General features: G+C 44.0%; 1 protein-coding gene across 1 annotated transcript in view; it reads left to right on the top strand.

Annotated features, from left to right (window-relative positions):
* Positions 1 to 20,325, top strand: part of UNC80 (unc-80 homolog, NALCN channel complex subunit) — a 221,874-nt gene that overhangs the window by 17,222 nt on the left and 184,327 nt on the right. The window contains 4 exon segments of the mRNA XM_044431977.1: positions 7,814 to 7,970; positions 12,960 to 13,273; positions 14,413 to 14,536; positions 19,397 to 19,470. Of these exon segments, the coding sequence (XP_044287912.1) occupies positions 7,814 to 7,970; positions 12,960 to 13,273; positions 14,413 to 14,536; positions 19,397 to 19,470 (669 nt within the window).

The following is a 20,325-nucleotide window of genomic DNA, read 5'->3' as shown; positions in this document are numbered from 1 at the left end:
TGTATCTGGTGGTGAAAGGAGAGTCTGATGCTGTAAAGATCTATATTTCATAGGAACCTGGAATGTAAGATCTATGAATCAAGGCAAGCTGGATGTGGTCAAACATGAGATGACAAGACTGAACATCAACATCTTAGGAATCAGTGAACTAAAATGGACAGGAATGGGTGAATTAAATTCAGATGACCATCAGGTATACTACTGCAAGCAAGAATCCCTCAGAAGAAATGGAGTAGCCTTCATAGTCAATAAAAGAGTAGGAAAAGCAGCACTGGGATACAATCTCCAAAATGACAGAATGATCTCAGTTCGAATCTGAGGCAAACATTCAACATCACAGTAGTCCAAGTCTATGCCCCAACCACTGGTGCTGAAGAGGTTGAGGTTGACCGGTTCTTTGAAGGCCTACAACACCTTCTACAATTAACACCAAAAATGATGTCCTTATCATCATGGGGAATTGGAATGCTAAAGTAGGAAGCCAAAAGATAACTGGAATAACAGGCAAGTTTGGCCTTGGAGTACAAAATGAAGCAGGGCACAGGCGGGTAGAATTTTGACAAGAGAATATGATGGTCATATTTCCAACAACCTAAGAGACAGCTCTACACATGGACATCACCAGATGGTCAACACAGAAATCAGATTGACTATGTGCTCTGCAGCCAAAGACGGAGAAACTCTATACAGTCAGTAAAAACTAGACCAGGAGCTGACTGTGGCTCAGATTATGAGTTTCTTGTTGCAAAATTTAGGCTTAAATTGAAGAAAGTAGGGAAGAGCACTAGGCCACTCAGGTATGACCTAAATCACATCCCTGATGAATATACAGTAGAGGTGACAAATAGATTTAAGGAATTAGACCTGATAGACAGATTGCCTGAAGAAATATGGATGGAGGTTCGCAACATTGTACAAGAGGTAGCAATTAAAGCCATCCCAAAGGAAAAGAAATGCAGAAAAGCAAAATGGCTGTCTGAGGAAGCTTTACAAATAGTTGAGGAAAGAAGGGAAGCAAAAGGCAAGGGAGAAAGGGAAAGATACACCCAATTGAATACAGAATTCCAGAGAATAGCTAAAAGAGATAAGAATGCCTTCTTGAACAGTGCGGAGATCTCTTCAAGAAAATTGGAGATATGAAGGGAACATTTCATGCAAAGATGGGCATGATAAAGGACCAAAGTGGCAGGGACCAAACAGAGGCAGAAGAGATTAAGAAGAGGTGGCAAGATTACACAGAAGAACTATACAAGAAAGAGCTTAACATCCCTGATAACCACGATGGGGTGGTCTCTGATCTCTAGCCAGACATCCTGGAATGTGAAGTCAAATGTGCCTTCGGAAGTCTGAGCAACAACAAAACTAGCGGAGGTGACAGTATTCCAGCTGAGCTATTCAAAATCCTAAAAGACAATGCAGTAAAAGTGCTACACTCAATATGCCAGGAAATTTGGAAAACTCAACAGTGGCCACAGGATTGGAAAAGGTCAGTTTACATTCTGATCCCAAAGAAGGGCAATGCCAGAGAATGTTCAAACTACTGCACCTTTGCACTCATTTCACATGCTAGCAAAGTTATGCTCAAAATCCTACAAGCTAGGCTCCAGCAGTATGTGGACTGAGAACTACCAGAAGTACAGGCAGGATTTCGAAGAGGGAGAGGAACTAGAGATCAAATTGCCAACATACGCTGGATCATGGAGAAAGCTTGGGAGTTCCAGGAAAACATCTACTTCTGCTTCATTGACTATGTTAGAGCCTTTGATTGTGTGGATCACAACAAATTGTGGCAAGTTCTTAAAGAGATGGGAGTACCAGACCATCTTATTTGTCTCTTGAGAAACCTATATGCGGGTCAAGAAGCAACAGTGAGAACTGGACACGAACCACTGATTGGCTCAAAATTTAGAAAGGAGTTTGGCAAGGCTGTATACTGTCACCCTGCCTATTTAACATATATGCAGAGCACATTGTGAGAAAGTTAGGGCTCGATGAATTACAAGTTGGAATAAAGATTACCGGGAGAAATATCAACAACCTCAGATATGCAGATGATACTACTCTAATGGCAGAAAATGAAGAGGAACTAAAGAGCCTCTTGATGTGGGTGAAGGAGGAGAGCGCAAAAGTTGAGTTGGCTTGAAACTCAACATTAAGAAAACTCAGATCATGGCATCCTGGCAAATAGATGGGGAAGAAATGGAGGTAGTGACAGATTTTATTTTCCTGGGCTCCAAGATCACCGCAAATGGTGAGTGCAGCGAAGAAATTAAAAGACGCTTGCTCCTGGGGAGGAAAGCTATGGTGAATCTAGACAGCATACTAAAAAGCAGAGACATCACCCTGCCAACAGAAGTCCGTAGTCAAGGCTATGGTTTTCCCAGTTCCAGTGTATGGCTGTGAAAGCTGGACCATAAGAAAGGCTGAGTGCCGAAGAACTGAGGCCTTAGAATTGTGGTGCTGGAGGAGACTCCTGCAAGTCCCTTGGACGGCAAGGTGATCAAACCAGACAGACCTAAAGGAGCTCAACCCTGACTACTCTTTAGAAGGCCACATACTGAAGATGAAACTCAAATACTTTGGCCACCTAATGAGAAGGAAGGACTCCCTGGAGAAGAGCCTAATGCTGGGAACAATAGATGGCAAAAGAAGAAGGGGACGGCAGAGAATGAGGTGGCTAGATGGAGTCACTGAAGCAGTTGGTGTGAGCTTGAGTGGACTCCGGGGGATGGTGGAGACAGGAAGGCCTGGAGGAAAGTTGTCCATGGGGTCGCAATGGGTTAGACACGACTTCGCGATTAACAATGCCAATTCATATTATCAATTATTTTAGGAAGCCTTGTGCAGTTCAGCCAATTGCTGAAATGGGGCAAAACCACTACATATGAAAGTGTCACACACCTGCTACATTACTGTTATTTAAAACATTTGTATGCCACCCAGTTGTGCCACAGCACCTCTGGGCGCCTCACAAGACAAGATAAAAACACAATAAAAACTTAATAAAAACCACAACACATTACACATTTAAAAACAACAATAAAATACAGCAAAAACACAAAATGAAGGTCTTATGGGAATTAGTTATTAATTTTTTTTTAAAGGAAGATCTTCACCTGGAGCTGAAAAGAAAGTAAGGAAGGTGCCAGGCAAATCTCCTTGGGGAGAGCATTCCAAGTAAGGGGAGCAGCTGCAGAAAAGGCCCTCCTCCTAGTGGCCATTCGTCTCACCTCCTTAAGGGATGGCTCACACAGGAGGGCCCCCCACACAGATCTCAAAGGTTGAGTAGGCACATACAGGTGCAGGTGCTCCCTAAGATAGCCAGGGCCTAAGCTGTTTATATGCTTTATATGTCAACACAAGCACCTTGAATTGGGCCATGGCTCAGAGCAACAGTCCCCTACGACTACCTTCTGCACTCGGCCAGCCAGGTAGGAGTGGAACCACTGCAAAGCAGTGCCTCCAAACCTGACCTCAGCCATCTTGTCCAGAAGGGCGCCATAGTTGATGGCGTTGAAAACTGCTGAGAGGTCAAGGAGAGCCAACAGGGTCACACTCCCCTGTCCTCTCTGCACAGGTCACCATACAGGGTGACCAAGCCCATCTCCATTCCAAACCCAGGCCTAAAGCCTGATTGAAATGGATCCAGATAATCCATAATCTCCAACAGTGCCTGCAACTGTCCGGCCACCACCCACTCCAACATCTTGCCCAAAAAGGGGAGATTAACAATGGGCTGGTCATTATCCAGGACCCCTGGATCCAGGCCTGACCTTTTAAGGAGTGATCTCACTACTGCCTCCTTTAAAAGGACAGGGACGACTCTCTCTGGACAGCCCTCTGGACCCAGGGCCAAACCCCATCAGATCTCCCAATCAACCAATATGGGCAAGGGTCAAGAAGGCACATGGTGAATCGGACAGAGCCAAGCAGCTTGTCCACACATTGCAGTTGTGATGGTCAATCTGGACAACAAAGTTGTCACTTGATCCTTCTCAAGTGCTGAACTTGCAGGTGGAAAGAGAAAGGCCTAACTCAAAGTTTTTTTCTTTGTAACATTTCCCTTTGAAGATGTTCATTCTTAACCACAAATCATGCCATCCGAAGCCAGTCCAGGTGAATTACATTCCAGATACCTGACTTTGGCTCTCACAGCAATCATAAAAGAAGAACACCATGGGTAAAAAGTAATGCATTTTGCGAAAGAACATAAAAAGGTTCAAAAATGGAAAAACATTTTAATACAATTATGCCATTTTACAGTCTTATTATTTTTATTTATATTGTATTGATTTTATAATAAACATGGCAACCAATTAAAATTAACAAAGAGTCTTATAGCACCTAAAGACTAGCACATTTATCACAACATAAGTTTTTATTGTTTAAAACCATTCCACAAGCATATTTTTCCATCCATTACTTCCAAGACTGATCTTGCAGTTTCAGCCTCCTGCTAAAGTTCTTTTCTGTTAAGGACATTGGATCCTGTTGGGAACCCGCTATGTATTCTGTCACAAAAACATTCCCAATCATACTGACATTGTATATCCATCAAAAGAACAAAAAAGTGTGACAGAAGGAAAATGAAATAATGGAGAGAAGGGAAAAAAGAAGAGTGCAAGAGTGCAAGGGAGCAAGATAGAAATTTATGGATAGTGTTGTAGGTTCATCGTGATAACAGCAACACCATGAGAATTTTGTCGGTTAATCTGAGGTTTTATTCTTCATGAAAGCACCTTAAGACAATGTTTACCGATGTTTCCTGTGGCAAATACCTACAGTGCGGATGAGAGAGGAACATTTACAGTGTAATCCTATGGATGGCTGCTGTTATATGCCATCATGTCATCTCCAATTTATGGCAAGCCTATGAATGAATGCCCTTCCAAATGTTCAGTCCTTGGCAGCCCTGCTCAGCTCTTGTAAACCTAAGGCTGTGGTTTCCTCTATGAAATTGATTCATCCCACATTTAATCTACCCTCTTCCTTCAATTTTCCCTAGCATTATTGCCTTCTCCAGCAAGTCTTACCTTCCCATGATGTGCCAAAGTACAGCAGCTTCAGTTTTGTCTTGTTTGCTTCCAGGGAAGGTTCTGGATTGACTTGATCTACGACTGACCATGGTTCATGTTTTGAACTCATCACTTATCCTTGACTTGGTTTTGACCAACAGGGAGGACCTGATAGATGGGGTAGAGATAAGGGGAGCCCTGGATGGAGTGGTCACTCTATCCTTTCCCTTGAGATCACAGGAATGGGGATGTGCAGCAGGTCGAGTACTAGAAACTGGGACTTCAAGAGGGCCAACTTTGGCCAATTGAAGGCCAGACTGGGGAAAGTCTCCTGGGATAGGTTACTGGAAGACAAGTGAGTTGAGGAGGGGTGGATGGCACTCAAAAGGGAGGTTTTGGAGGCTCAAGCCTTGATGATACCTCTAGTTAGTAAGGCGGGGAGGTGAAGGAGAGCACCACCATGGATGTGAAAGGAGGTGGTAAGAGGGATTAGGCGCAAGAGGAACCTCCATAGGAAATGGGCACTGGGGCAAAGAGACAAAAGGGTATAGCAGGGAGAGGAGGCCCATTGCAGAAGGATTCTTCACAAGGCTAAGGTTGATTACGAGCTGAGACTTGCCAAGAATATCAAGATCAACAAAAAGGGCTTCTATCAGCATGTAAACAGCAAGAGGAAGGAGAGACAAGTAGTGGGATCACTAAATAAGGAGGAAGGAGATCCAGTGACTGATGTGAGGGAACAGGCACAGATGCTAAATGACTATTTTGCCTCTGTGTTCTCCCCAAAGCAGGATGGGGGAGATCTGCATGGGAGATTAGATGAGACTGGGGCACAGATTAGAGTCAACCCCCTAGAAGTTGAGGGGCTCCTCAGGGCACTGGACGTTACAAAGGCGCAAGGCCCTAACGCACTACACCCGATTGTACTTTGAGAGTTGGAAGGTATTCTCTCATGCCCGCTGGCCTCCATTTTTGAGGCCTCATGGAGAATGGGTGAAGTTCCAGAGGACTGGAGGGTGGCGTCAGTGGTCCCAATTTTCAAAAAGTGTAGTAGAAGGGACATGGAGAATTACAGACCAGTTAGCCTTATGTCCATTGTAGGAAAAACAATGGAAAGGCTCATAATAGTGAGAGATCTGGTGATGCTAGATAGGGAACGGAGGATGGCAGCCACACAACACGGCTTCCACAAAAACAGGTCCTGCCAGACAAACCTTGTGAAAACTCTACGACAAGGTTTCAGGGTGGCTAGATGGAGTGGGTGTGGTTTACCTGGATTTCAGCAAGGTCTCTGACAAAGTGCCCCATGATATCCTGGTTGAGAAACTGATGAGTTTTGAGATAAACTGTTTTAATAAATAAATAAAAATAAAATAAAATAAACCAATGCACTGTCTGATGGATTAGGGCATGGTTGACTGACCAAAAGCAGAGGGTAACCATTAGTGGGGAATCATCAGGAAGATGGCCAGTGACAAGTGGGATCCCCCAGGGCTCTCTCCTGGGGTCGATCCTCTTTAATCTTTTCATCAACGACATGGAAGAAGGAGTGAACAGTCTGATCAAATTTGCAGATGATACTAAAATGGGGGCAGTGGCTACAACTGAGGAGCAGGAACTCCAGACCCAAAAGGATCTGGACAGACTATGGAAGTGGGCAGGAGACAACAGGATGGCATTCAATGTGGATAAGTGCAAGGTCTTGCACTTGGCGCATAGGAATAGGTGTCATAAGTACAGGTTAGGGGACAAGTGACTGGAGAGCAGCACTTGTGAAAGGGACCTCAAGGTGCTGGTTGACTGCAGGCTAAACTTGAGTCAGCAATGTGATGCGGTGGTCAAGAGGGCAAACGCCACCCTTGGTAGCATAGCCAGAAGTGTGGCTTCTAGATTGCGAGAGGTATTACTATCACTCTATACAACTCTGGTGTGCCCGCAACTGGAGTATTGTGCTCAGTTTTGGGCCCTTCATTACAGGAAGGATATAGCCAGGTTATAGTCAGTGCAGTGTAGGGCCACAAGGTTGGTGGCCGGTTTGCAGGGGATGGGGTATGAGGCGAGACTGAGGGAACTGGACTTCTTCAGCCTGGAGAAGAGAAGACTCAGAGGGGATATGTTGGTGACATACAGGTTTGTGAGGGGATGTCACATGGAGATGGGTAGAGATCTATTCTCCCCTGCAGAGGAAGGCAGAACGCGCTCCAGTGGAGCAAAGCTCAGGGAACCAAGGTTCAATTTGGATGCCAGAAAGTACTTCCTGATGGTTAGGACCCCAAGGGTATGGAATGGGCTTCCACAGGAGGTGGTTGAGGCCCCATCGGTGAGGGTGTTCAAGGATAGGCTAGACATGCACATGGCGGGCAGGTCGTGAGCGGAGCCGGCTAGAGCTGGGGTCAGACTAGCTGTTCTGGGAGGCCCCTCTTGACTTGCTCTGTTTCTATGCTCTGTGGATGATCCAAACCACTGTGACTCTGATTGTCTACTCAGAAGTAAATGCCACTGAATTTCACGGGACTTATTCCAAGTCAAATAGATATAGGATTGGAGTGTTAAATGCCCATGTATGTGTGTCTGAATAAGCAGTGGTTTAAACATGGTTCAAGATATATGTATATTAATTTTTTAAGACAAGTGCATACTCTTCACATTTTGGTTGATGCCAGAAGAACCAGTACAAAATGCATAGATTAGATTTTGCAAGAAAGAGCTGTACTACTAGAAATTATTTATTACAAGTGTATTGTTTATTAAAAACTTTTAGTTATTATTATGCTGTCTTTTCCCCATCTCCACTTTAGTCATTTGAAAGAGTTTTGGTCGAGAACAAGCTTCATGGTCTTTCTCCAGCCCTTTCTGAAGCCATCCAGAGCATTTCTCGCTGGGAACTGGTCCAAGCTGCCTTGCCACATGTACTTCACTGCACAGCCACTCTGCTTTCAAATAGGAACAAGTTAGGTTAGTGTGCATGTTCGATTTTTTTAAAAACAACGATTGTTTGATATTATGGTACAAATATGATTAAATTATGTTTGGTGTGGTTTAGAAGTGTTCTCAAAGAATGAGTTGAGCAACCCTAAGCAGTTGCTAGTGGATAGCCAGGTTTGCATGGCCACTGGGGAGCCATGGTGGTTTCTTTTCCTTACCCCCAGTGCCATTCACGTACTGTATGCCTAACTGCTCTCAAGGCGTGGGCTGCCATGTTGTCCAACCCTAGGAAGGAACCCAGCATGGGTGACTTTCAAACCACCTCAGAACCCATGGCTTACTGTAGTGCTGTTGCCAAGTTCTAGAGCAGTGTGGAAGCTACTCCTATCACACAAATCAATGAGCTTGAACAGAATGGCAGTGGCTTTTTTTCCTAGTGATCGTGAAAACTTGGCCAATGTATAGGAACCCCCAACCCCTTTTCCACTCAGCTTCTAATTGGACCAAAAAGCCCTCCTGTAGACCCTCTTCTCGGTCCCTGTCATTCTTGCCATTGAGCATATGCAAAGAGTTGCATCATTATCCCAACTATTTGCCCCTTTTTTAAGGAGTAAAAACTGTTCTAGATAGAAAAAAGCAGAGTAGGAATGAGGTATGGGGGAAAGGATGTTTAAATCTTTCCTTGCCTGCCACCTCCCCACTCAGTTGCCCTTTAAGCAGCTTTTCCTCTCCATGGGATTCCAGATACCTGCTTCACCTCATCCCAAAAGAAAATTCCATCCATTTGTCATCTGACATGATCTTCACTTCTTCTGATGCCCATCTCCCCTTGATGATCTGATGGGCATGTGAAGCAGGCTAATACAAGGAAGCTGTGACTATTGGAGTTTGTTATCTGAATCTCCCAATAACTCCAGTTGGACTGACTGGAATTTTCAGCTACTAATTATATGTATGAAGAGGAATTACTAAATTTATTTTGCTCCTTTTCAATTATTTATTCATGCATTGAGTATATTTCTATGCCACTCATTAATATAGTAATAAATCAAAAGCATAATCATTAAAACAAAACATAAAGCTCTGGTTTAAAGTTTAAAAGTACAGTTTAAAATAAAAACAAATTTTTAGCAGCAATTCAAAGATTTAAAATGCAGTAAGGGCACACTCCTAAGACTGCTTGTCTGCCTTGCCACAGGAAAGGCGGAGTCCCTGCTGCCCCCTCAGAAAAGCCTTCCAAAATCACTGCAGGGTCTCTTGCTCTGTAAGAGCCCTGCTGCCCCCTCAGCAGCTGCTGGAAGTGCCTTCCGAGACCAAGACACCAACACCACCTGCTGATTCCAGGCAGCATCTTGGCCTCTGCTCTTCACAAGGAGGGGGATAAACTGAGATGGCCATCCAAGTATTTCTGAGGGGGGGGGGGAGGGGAATGGAAGCAACCCCAGCCTCCATGCTTCTCCTAACTCCATTGAATGACCATAACTTTCCAGACTCAGACAGTTATAGGCAGCCATATAGTAGGATTGAACCTATCAACCTATATATCAACTGAAATATTGAATTTCCCTGGAAAATAGAAAGGTCTTCAGCTGGCCATGGAAAATGCACAGGGTTGGTGCCAGACAAATCTCACTGGGAAGCTCATTCTGCAGCTGGGGTGCCACAACAGAAAAGGCCCTCTCCTTAGTAGCCACCACTCTTACTTCCTTTGGCAGTGGTTGCCAGACAAAGACCAGTGAGGCAGGCATAGGGGAGGAGACACTTCAGGTAACCATGCCTCAAGCCATTTAAGGCTTGGAATGTAAATACCAAGACTTTGAAGTAGGCTCAGGCATAGAATGGCTGCCACTGCACATCGTAAAAGCACTGGCATTATATGATCACATTTGGCAGTTCCCATTGGACCAGCTGAAGTTTCCAAACCATTTTCAAAGGCAGCCCCACATATAAAACATTGCAGCAGGCCATACAAGGATTGCCAAAACGATTATCCATTTACCCTGGATAAGTGTAGCTAGACTATCTCTGTCCAGGGAAGGACAGAACTGGCATTTTAGAGCACGCAGTTAGAAAGTGCCCCGACCACCAAGTCCACTCGTGTCTCTAGGGACAATACTGGATCCAAGAGCACCCCCAAAACTAAAACACAAAAGTCAAAACTAAAGTTTATCCACACAATGTACAATCTGCTGTATGCAGAAATGATATGCTCCTTTTCCAGGAGTTTTCAAGCTTTGTTTCACTTATGTACTCCGGCTGGAAAGTCAGTTGGGAAACACTTAACTTCTGTACAGTCCACACAATATTAAATTGATCATGTTGTTCTTGTTGTTGTTGTTGTTGTTGTCATTAATTCATTTCTTTTCTATACCATTCCATAGCTGAAGTTCTCTGGGAAACTTACAACAATGCATACAAGTAAAATAAAATAAAAATATCAAAAATCTCATCAAAAGAAACACTGAAAAAATAAACAATAACCCTTTAAAAATGCCTAGGATGGGTAATCCCCTCAAGCTCATGGGCAATTAAGTTAATATGTAAAAGCCCCAGCAAAAGGGAGGCATTCCCTCACCCCAGAGTTGGTGCTGTGGTCAGGGCACAGGGTCAAAGAGGGAGGGGCATAACAAGGGATTTGAGAACAGAGAGAAAATTGGAAAACAGGCATTGAGGACAATGTGGTGTTAGGCTGCTTTAGGAAAGGCCCTGCCAAGAGCCAACAGATGGTGGAAGCGTGGGCAAGGGCTAGCGAGCCCAGTGGATAGCTGGGGAGACTCTCACCTTAGGGAGCAGCAAGGAGGAAGGCAGGGAAAGGAAGGTCTGTGGCAGGTGAGGGAGGCTGGGAGAGCCTGTAGTTCAGTGTGGTGGGACACAAGCTTGCAACATACAAAGTCCTGGGTTCAATCCCCAGCATCTCTGCAGGTAGGGTAGGAAAGCCTCCCACCTGAAAGCCAAGTGAGCTGCTGGCAGTCACTGCTTACAGTACTTGGCTGGATGAGCCAAGCGTTTGGCTCAGGATATGGCAGCTTCCCCAGCAAATTTCTCTCCTTTGCTTCTTGAAAGCAATTAGAGAATGCTGCATTCAAGTAGGGTTTGGAGCTCAGAAAGAAAGAGTCAGGCACAAAAATGAATATGTCATACATGCCTGACAAAACAGAGAGGCTTATAATTCCTTTGTAAGATGCTTCTCCTTACATTGTCGGTAGTAATATACTGTATTTTTCTGTGTATAAGATGATACTTTTTCTTAAAAATATTTACCTAAAAATAGAGGGGCCTTATACATGGGGGGCTGAGAGGAGAACTGCGGGTGCGCTCGTGGGGGGAGCTGGCACAATTGAGGGCGCGATCAGGGGGGAGACAGGCGTGGCCGTGGGCTGATCGGGGGGGAGATGGGCACAGGCGCGATGGGGGGGGAGTGGGCAGGCGCGTGCGTGCGGGGAGGCGGTGGGCATAGCAGCAGCAGCTTGCTTGCTCAGAGATTGGTAAGAAAAGTGGGGGGCATCCTATACATGGGGGCATCTTATAGTCAGAACAATATGGTAGTTAGATTTCAAATGAAACAGTTAGAGAACCCAGCAGATCACGGTAAGAATGTTGCGAAGGTACAGAGAAGTTTTAGGAAAGGGTTTGCCATGTGTTGCCATTCCACAACAGTCTTGTGAAGCTGGCTAGTTGCACACTTCTTCTGATTGGCAGGAGGTTTCCATTATCTCCTGTTCCCTCTAACTCTGGGTGGGCCTATGAGCTGGCTGGGCTGTGGCAGTGGCAGCTGTGGCCTCCAGTCACAACAGGCCTGCGATCTGCTTTTCCTTTACTTCACCATAAGAGCAAATAGATAAATGCAAAGTAGATAGACCTGAGTAACTAGGAAGGTGGAGAAAAAGGCTTGTCTGGGAATTGCCAGAGGCTCATGCTTGAACTCCAGGTCTGTCTTGAAAGAAGATGTTTATTAAAGGAATGTGATAAGATACAAAAAGGGAAAACAGTGCAGCTTACTTGAAAATACACAAAATGAAAACTTTGACAGACATTGAGGTAAAAGACAATGCTGGAGTGCTCTGGAGAGTTGCATCAAGCACAGCCTATTCAGGTGGTCACAGGGACCAGAGTGATGAAGAATCATATTCATTTGTATTATATTTGACTGTGAGGGCAGTTAGGGATGCCCAACTAACTTCTCTGATCAGAGGAGTAGCAGATAAGCAGGAAAAGCTTCTTCCGACATTCTGACTATTAAGGTGTTAAACTAAGGAGATGGCTTTGGCTATTTCTGGGAGGTTGGATGCAGCAACAAGCTGCCGGTGCTGTGGATCCTGAAGCTGCAGAAAAGGCTGCAGCTTCCAAGTGCGTTATTTCAAGTATGCCATGGAGGCGAACTTCCTCATCAAAGATGATTGTAGCTTAAATAAACGTGAAAACACTGCTCCGTGTCATAAGGCCATTAGTCTCTGTTAGTGTGATTACAGTTTAAAAAACAATTAAAATGAAATCTTATGCAAGTTTGGACAGGAAAAAAGTACCACTCCCAGCATGCCCTAAGCAGGGTATTCTGAGTGATGTAGGCCTTTTTTCTGTCTGAATTTGGCTAGTATTTCACCTTTAAAGTGTATTTGCAATAGAAAAACCACCAAATCCTGAGACACAAGAAGCAATACAGAACTTTTCAGTCATCAGACTGAAAACCATAACAGGCCATTGCTTCGGCCTGGAGTAAACTGTTTAAACTTTTAATTTAATTCTGATAATTTTTGAATCAAGCCCTTAGAAATTATGTGTCACGTTGCAATAAAAAAGGAAATTAAAATATGGCTTATGAAATTATCAAGCCAAATGCTGTCTACCAGTCATGCGCTTGACAGAGGCAGCAAATAGAGGAATTTCATTGAGCCTTTAGCTGCCCCTTATCTAGTAATCTGCTTGCCTTTTCTGGTTTACAAGCTGAGCAGACCTTTGTCTCAGGGTGTATTGAATGATCAAGGGCCCATAATACTTTTATTTATTATTTTTTGCATCTAGGACATCAGGACAAACTTGGAGTAGCAGAGACAAAGCTCCTTCACACTCTGCACTGGATGTTGCTGGAAGCACCTCAGGACTGCAGCAATGACCACTTTGGTGGAGGAGGAGTGGGAGGAGACAGGGGATCCAGCTGGAGGGGCAGCAGCAGCGCATTCATCCACCAGATTGAAAACCAGGGATCTCCAGGACATCCAAGGCATGACAGTACCAATGAAGAGGAAGAAAATAACAGAAGGAAGTTTTTTCAGAATTCCATGGCTACCGTGGAGCTCTTTGTGTTCCTGTTTGCTCCTCTGGTTCATAGGATTAAAGTAAGTGCTTCAAGAAAATAGATGGGAAGCTGTGAAGGAAAGGATATGCCGTGATAGTAGTAGGAACAGGTTCTCCCTACAGAAAGCTCTAGATTTCCATAGTGGTGCATGAAGCATGCAAGCAAAACTTGTTTTTTCCACATCATGTGTGTTATCCAGTGGTATTTTTCAGGAGGCTGCATGCTAAGGTAAAATATTTAAGCACAGCTAACCAAAGTTGGACAATTGAATCTATCCTTGGGTAGTGGCATTGGCCTCTTTTTTCCTCAAAGAGTTTGTGTGCTTTTAGCAGAGGGAGGTCAGCAGTACAGCTTTTATCTTGGTCCTCTTGATTTGCTGCCTGCTGTGCAGCTGTTAAATGCACAGAGCCACTTTCAAGAAAATACCACAAGCCTCTTGGGATGTGGTCTTATTTTCCACTAGTGTTGTGTCTTGAAATCCACCCAAAATTCAGTAGTGACAGTATCTCTTTTCACCTGCCCCACCCGTTTTCCCTCCTCACACATGACCCTGGTTCTGCTCCCCTACCCACCCCAGCATACACACATACAGATATACAAGCTTGATTCAGAGCATGCTAATGTGGGCAACGTGTTCCTCCAGATGTTGGATTGCAACTCCCATTGATGATGATGCTAGCTAGGGCTGATGGAAGTTGCAGTCTACTAACAATATTTAGAATCAGACTGTTCAGTAAAAAGAGAATATTCAAATATGATCATCAAGTGGAACAGGAAATGGACGATGATGCATTTTTATGACACCCTGGTTTAATTTAATTATGATGGCTGTCACACTTTTGCTTAGCACCCATGGGCACCTGGCTTGCTATGGTGCTTGAATCCAGACTGCAGACAAGCAAACAACCATAAAACAAACTATGGGTTATTCAGGGCTGCCTAACCCTTAAATAACTTCTGCTGTCATGGCAAGCTGGGGCATCCATGCAGAAATGGTACCAATGATACCATGCAAAAATAGTACCCATGTACCCATAGCACAATGGAATAGCCTCTAAATGAATGAATGAAAGAATTCAGAGGGGGCTGTCATGTCATGTGAGGCAGATCAGGATCATCATTCGTCATTAGATCACACCAACAAACCCAGTTATGTTGACATTTCCTTATGATTTTTAGGAATCTGATCTGACTTTTCGTCTGGCCAGTGGCCTTGTTATTTGGCAGCCAATGTGGGAGCACCGGCAACCTGAAGTTACTGCCTTTACTGCACTGGTTAAACCCATCAGGAATATAATCACAGGTGTGTGGTTGTGTTATATATGTGTTATATGTGAAAAATGTTAACAGATGGAAGGTGCTTTCTTTCATACAAAAATTGCCATTTGACCTCCTTCTGTTGTTGTTGTTGCTGGACATTTGAGATTGACAGGATAGAAGAAGAGTGATAGAGGATAAAAAGAGAAGAGAGATAAAATGAGGAGGCTTCTTACTCTTGCTTACATTATTATGCTGACTTTCATAGGGGGATGGAACACAAAAGTTGTAAATAAAGCATATTCCAATGTCATGGGAGAGTTTGGAGCAGAAGTATGACACAAAGCAGGAGAACAACTCATAGAATCCTGTGAAGCCAGCCATATGTTTGTTGTAAATATGTTCTTCGGGCAACTGGTCACATCACTGTACACAAGGGCATTCCCAGACAGCCATACAGAAATCAAATAGACTTTGTAATTGGAAACAGATGACAGAGAAGCTGTATTGTTACAGCCAAAACAAGACTAGGAGCAGACTGTGGTGGTGACTATGAACAGATTTGCATTACTGAACTCAACTGACCATGAACCAGAAGAACTCTGGACAAGAACTAGAGACATTCTTAGGGAGAAATGCAAAAATAAAATTTTTAGAGTAAAAAGAAAGAAAAAGCCTAGATGGATGAGAGGAGGTAACATTCACAATTGCCAAGGATAGGCAAGATGCAAAAGGTAAAAGAAATAGGGATTAAAATCCTGAATGCAACTTTTCAGTGACTATCACTTAGAGACGAAACAAACTATTACAATGGTTGGTACAAAGGAATAGAGGAGAACCACCAAAGAGGTAAAAAAGGAAACACTTCCAGAAGATCCAAGCAATCAAAGAGAAATTCAATCCTAGCTTAGGAAAAGCTGAAAGACAAATATGGGAACAGACAATCTGACTTGGCTAGAATAAAGAGAAGATGGAAACAATATACAGTAGTCCCCCGAAATTTGTGGGGGTTACATTCCTAAAGCGCCTGTGAATTGTGAAAAACCGTGAATTTGGTGCCGGCGATGGGCACCGGCCGCCAAGGCGGTACAGGCGGAAGGCGCGGGCCGGGCTGGGCTGGGGGGTGGGCATGCACGCATGGTGAGGCAGGGAGTCCAGTCTCGGAGGAAACAATCTCCAAATGAGTAAGCCGCCGCACGGCCAGGCTCTGTCTTACTTGCAAGGAGATTGGCTTGGACTCGCTCGGAAAAAAATCCCACAAAAGACTGAAGCCGTGAACACTGAACCGCAACGTCACAGGGGTATACTGTACAGAAGAAATAAAAAGATGGCAGACTTCTTTGGAAAGGAACCCTGTGAGGGAGAACTAGTAATATTAGGCAGTGAAATGAAAGCTACTCTGAAAGCACCTGGAATAAAGCACCCATAATAGAGAGAGCACCAATAGCATTATTTCAAGCTGCAGAGAGTGAATGAGTCCAAATCCTAACAAAATATTATCAACAGATATGGAAAAAAAGGCAATGACCCACAGACTGCAAATGCTCAATATACATTCCAATCTCCAATATTGAAAAGAGTGCAGCAACTATAGTTTCCTGGCACTAATTTCTATGCAAACAAAGTTGGGACAAACAATGTTACCATATATGGTGCTAGAAAAACCTGATACTCAGGCTGGATTCCGAAAGGGAAGAGGCATCAAAGAATTTCAGAAAAAGTTCACTCTGCGCTTTGTAAGACTACGTCACAGTTTTTAACTGTAGGGTTCACAAGAGACTATGGATAGTCCTGAAAGAACTGAGTGTGCCTCAACACTTGATTGTCCCGATGTATAACATGTATCATGGACATGAAGCTACTGTTTAGACAGAATATGGAGAAACAGAATGGTTTCCTATAGGCAAAGGATTCAGACAAGAGTATATTTTATCTCAGGATTATCTGTTCAGTCTGTACACAGAGCATATGCTAAGGAAAACTGGATTAAGATTTGAGGAAATAGGAATGAAAACTGGTGAAAGATACCTCAATAATTTAAGATATGCAGATAATACCATATTACTGGCAGAAAACAGCAGCAAACGGAAGTGACTCCTGATGAAAGTGAAAGAAGGAAGTGCAAAAGGAGGAATGTAGCTGAACATGAAACATTAAAAAACCAGTAGTCATGACTACAGAAGAATTACAGATCTTTACTGTCAATAATGAAGTAATTGAAATTGTGAAAGATTTTGCATAATTTGGCTCAAATCAGAGACTGCTGCCAAGAAATTAAAAGAAACTGAGACTTGGAAGGAATGCAATGAACGAACTAGAAAAGTATAAGGACATTTCACTGGAAACTAAGGCCAATACACTATTGTATTCCTGATCGCTATGGATGGGTATGAAAGCTGTACAGTGAAGAAAGCTGGTTGGAAAAAAAAAAAGATATGTCTGAAATGTGGTGGTGGAGGAGAGCTTTGAGAATACCCTGGACTAATGGAAAGACAAATAAGTGGGTCCTAGTTTCAATCAAGCCAGAGCTTTCCCAAGAAGCAAACATGATACAATTGAATCTGTTGCGCTTCAGACACTTCATAAGAAGGTAAGACTCACTGAAAAAGGGAGTCACGGAAAAAGTCACTCGCTGAAAAAGTCAGAAGACAAGGGGAAGATCAATTATGAGAACAATCAGTCGCATTAAGGAAGCCACAACCTTGAGGTTACAAGAGCTGAACAGGGCTGTCAAGGACAGGACATTTGGGGGACATTAATTTATAGGGTCAGCATAAGTCAAGAAAGAATTCGATGGCATGTAATAACAACCCTCTCTGTACCACCCAACAGCTGAAGCTCTAAGGGCAGTTTACAAGGGCACATAAAATACAATAAAATGCAATATAAATATACCTAACAATAACAACCACATAAAAATTGCAATACAACATTTACAAGCAAGCTTTTCCACCTGTTTCCGGAAGCTGTTTCAAGAAAAGTATAAAGAGTTCTGAAACAGTTTGGGAGGGCAAATATTGAGTGAGGGGCAGAGCAGTAAGACAGAATGGAAACAGATTCCTGGAGACTGTATTTCTTTCTCAGCGCAGTTATAAAACATAGAATATAAAAGAATTTGGATTTTACTTCAACACTAGCTGCCTCCAGCACACCTGAGGGCAGTAAGGTGGCTTAAAACATACAGATCTGCCCTCCAACACCACTCTGCCACAGCCTGCCACTGAATTTTCCCCTTGAGGAGGCTGCATCACTCTGTTTAAAGACAGCTGGCCATGTGATGCTGGAATGGGACACAGCTATGTTGCTAGTTCTTCCCATGAGTGCATCCAGCAAGCATGTAAGCAATAGAAGAGCACTTAGTAATCCCTATAATAAAAGTTTCAGAGGTGTTCTCCAGCAGTCCTCCTCCTCCTCTTCCTCCTCCTCCTGCTCTTCTTATCATCATCATATATTACATTGCATTTATATCCTACCCTTTTCCCCTGGTGAGGAACCCAAGGCAACCTACACAGTTCTATTTTATCCTCGCAACAACCACCCTGTGAGGTAGGTTGGTCTGGGAGTTCATGACTGATCCAAAGTCACCCACAGTGGGCTTCAAAGCTGAGCAGGGACTAGAACCTGGATCTCCCAGGTCCCCCATCCCCGCAACCACCGCGTCACACTCTAGCTTCTGCTAAAGGACATCTCCATCTGAGGGGAAGCACTGCTTCATTTTGGATTCAACATTTACCGAGGCTCAGAGACTCTAAGACTTCTAAGTACATTAATACCAACCTCAAATTAACTGTCATCAGAGAAGTCTACTTCTTCCCTCCAGGCAGCACAAGGCCTCCTAGCACTACCTCTCCCAGTATTAGCTCTCAGTTCGTCAACAGTATTTTGCATACTGTTTACCACAGCAACATAGGATTTGGACTTCAGTTTCTATAAACCAGGGTTCTCTGGCCCACACAGGTGTATTAACTGAAGAGAATAGTCTCATATGAGCAACTAGAAGCAAGGAGCTTGATTTATTTTAAAATACAGTGGTACCTTGGCTCACGAACTTAATCTGTTCCAGGACTCTGGTTAAATTTCCCCATAAGGTTCAATGTAAATAAGGTTAATCCGTTCTGTAACCATATTCTTTAATCAGAAAAATGTGAAACAAAGTGACAAAGAACAACAAAGATTTCAGCCATCTCTCCCTCTGCTCCTGCCAAGCAGGAGCATGGCCATCTCCCCCCACCCAGCACGACCGGGATCGCACCCGTCATCCCTGCATGTGCCCGTCATCCCGGTGCGCTGCGGAGGGAAAGATAGGCGCAGGGTGGGGGTGGGGAAGAGACAGGCACGAATGGGGAACGCTGGGGGATGGAGAGGGGTGCGAACGGGGCGTGCTGGGGGAGGGAGAGACAGGCGCGATCGCAGCCATCTCCCCTCCCTGCTCCCAGCACGATCACAACCATCTCTCCCCCCCTTGCCCCCAGCATGATCGCGGCCACCTCTCCACTTGGAGGGGGTAGAGAGATGGCTGCGATCGTGCTGGTTGGGGGAGGAGGTGGCTGAGATTGCGCCCGTCTTTCCTGCACGAACAGAACTGTGATCATGACCATCTCCCAACTTGGGGTGGGGTGGGGAGATGGCTGCAATGTATTTATTTATTTATTTAGGGAACTTCTATGCCGCCCCATTCGCCGAAGCCTCGGGGCGGCTCACAAACATACTTGGTTGCCACCCAATGTGGAGTTCACGACCCACATCAAAATTTTCATTAAATTTTTGTTCGCAACCCAATTTGGTTGTGAATCAAGGCGTTCGTGAGCCGAGGTACCACTGTATATACCCCCGTGAAGCCCAAAGACAATTTCAGAGCTGCTCAGTTTGCACAGTGTGAGTACTAACAAGCTCTTTAATTTTCCAGCCAAGAGAAGTTCTCCGATCAAAAACCAGACCCTGACATGTGAATCTCCTAATCTGGATGCTGGGCGTACCGAGGTAATGACTGAGGCTAGACAGAAAGTAATGAGGCAGGAGGGATAAGCTGAGTGCACTGAGTGAGGGACATTTCGCTCAAGGTGCCTCCAGAGGGAAGTCTTCCAGCACTCCCAGTCAAAAAACACCATGCAGCCACCCGTTTCCTTTGGATGTACCTTTGTCAAGGAGACCAGTCAACTGATTCAGTTCCCACCCAGACTCAAGAGTATCATGTAAATCTTTCATCCCTTCTGCCTCCCCTGGGTTTGGGCGCTCCTAGAATGGAAATGAGCAGGCGGACTGTACCACTGACTGCAGAGGAGGTCTCACCAGACAGAATGGAACTCTGTGCAGAAAAATCCCCTAGAGAGGGAAAAACTGCATACACAGAAAAAAGGTTCTATTATGTATAATAATGTTTTTGCAATGATTAGACTTTAAAAGTGGTATAGAAATACAATAAATGAAGTACATATATTAAGTGAAGGGAGCCCTTATCTGCAGCCTGTTGTGGTACAGTCTAGGTGCAAGCTCACCAGCTCTTCAGAGCCCTGTAAAAACTAGTCTTTGCTTTATTAGGGTTTTAAATAGGAAGAGTATATCTCCAAGCTTCCTATAAATTTGCTTTCTCCTATTATTCTCAAAGATTTACTGGGAGATTCATAGTATCTGCATTACATAGCTAGAATAATCAGACAATCGGATCTTTGAGGTTACTGATAAGTTTTATTTATCTATTTAAAAGACTAAAGGTATTTTTTTCTGTTTAAATCTGCTGGTGGGGGTATCATATGTTTGAATGTTCCTCTCTGCATAAAGCAGTCCCTACACCTAGAAAGGTAGCACATGAGGGGAAAAGGTTGATCTTTCAAATTT

Source organism: Varanus komodoensis, unplaced genomic scaffold, assembly GCF_004798865.1.
Source record: "Varanus komodoensis strain SLA01 unplaced genomic scaffold, ASM479886v1 scaffold23, whole genome shotgun sequence".
NCBI lineage: Eukaryota > Metazoa > Chordata > Lepidosauria > Squamata > Varanidae > Varanus > Varanus komodoensis.
Note: the sequence above shows the minus strand (reverse complement) of the source record. Positions and strands in the feature narration are given on the sequence as shown.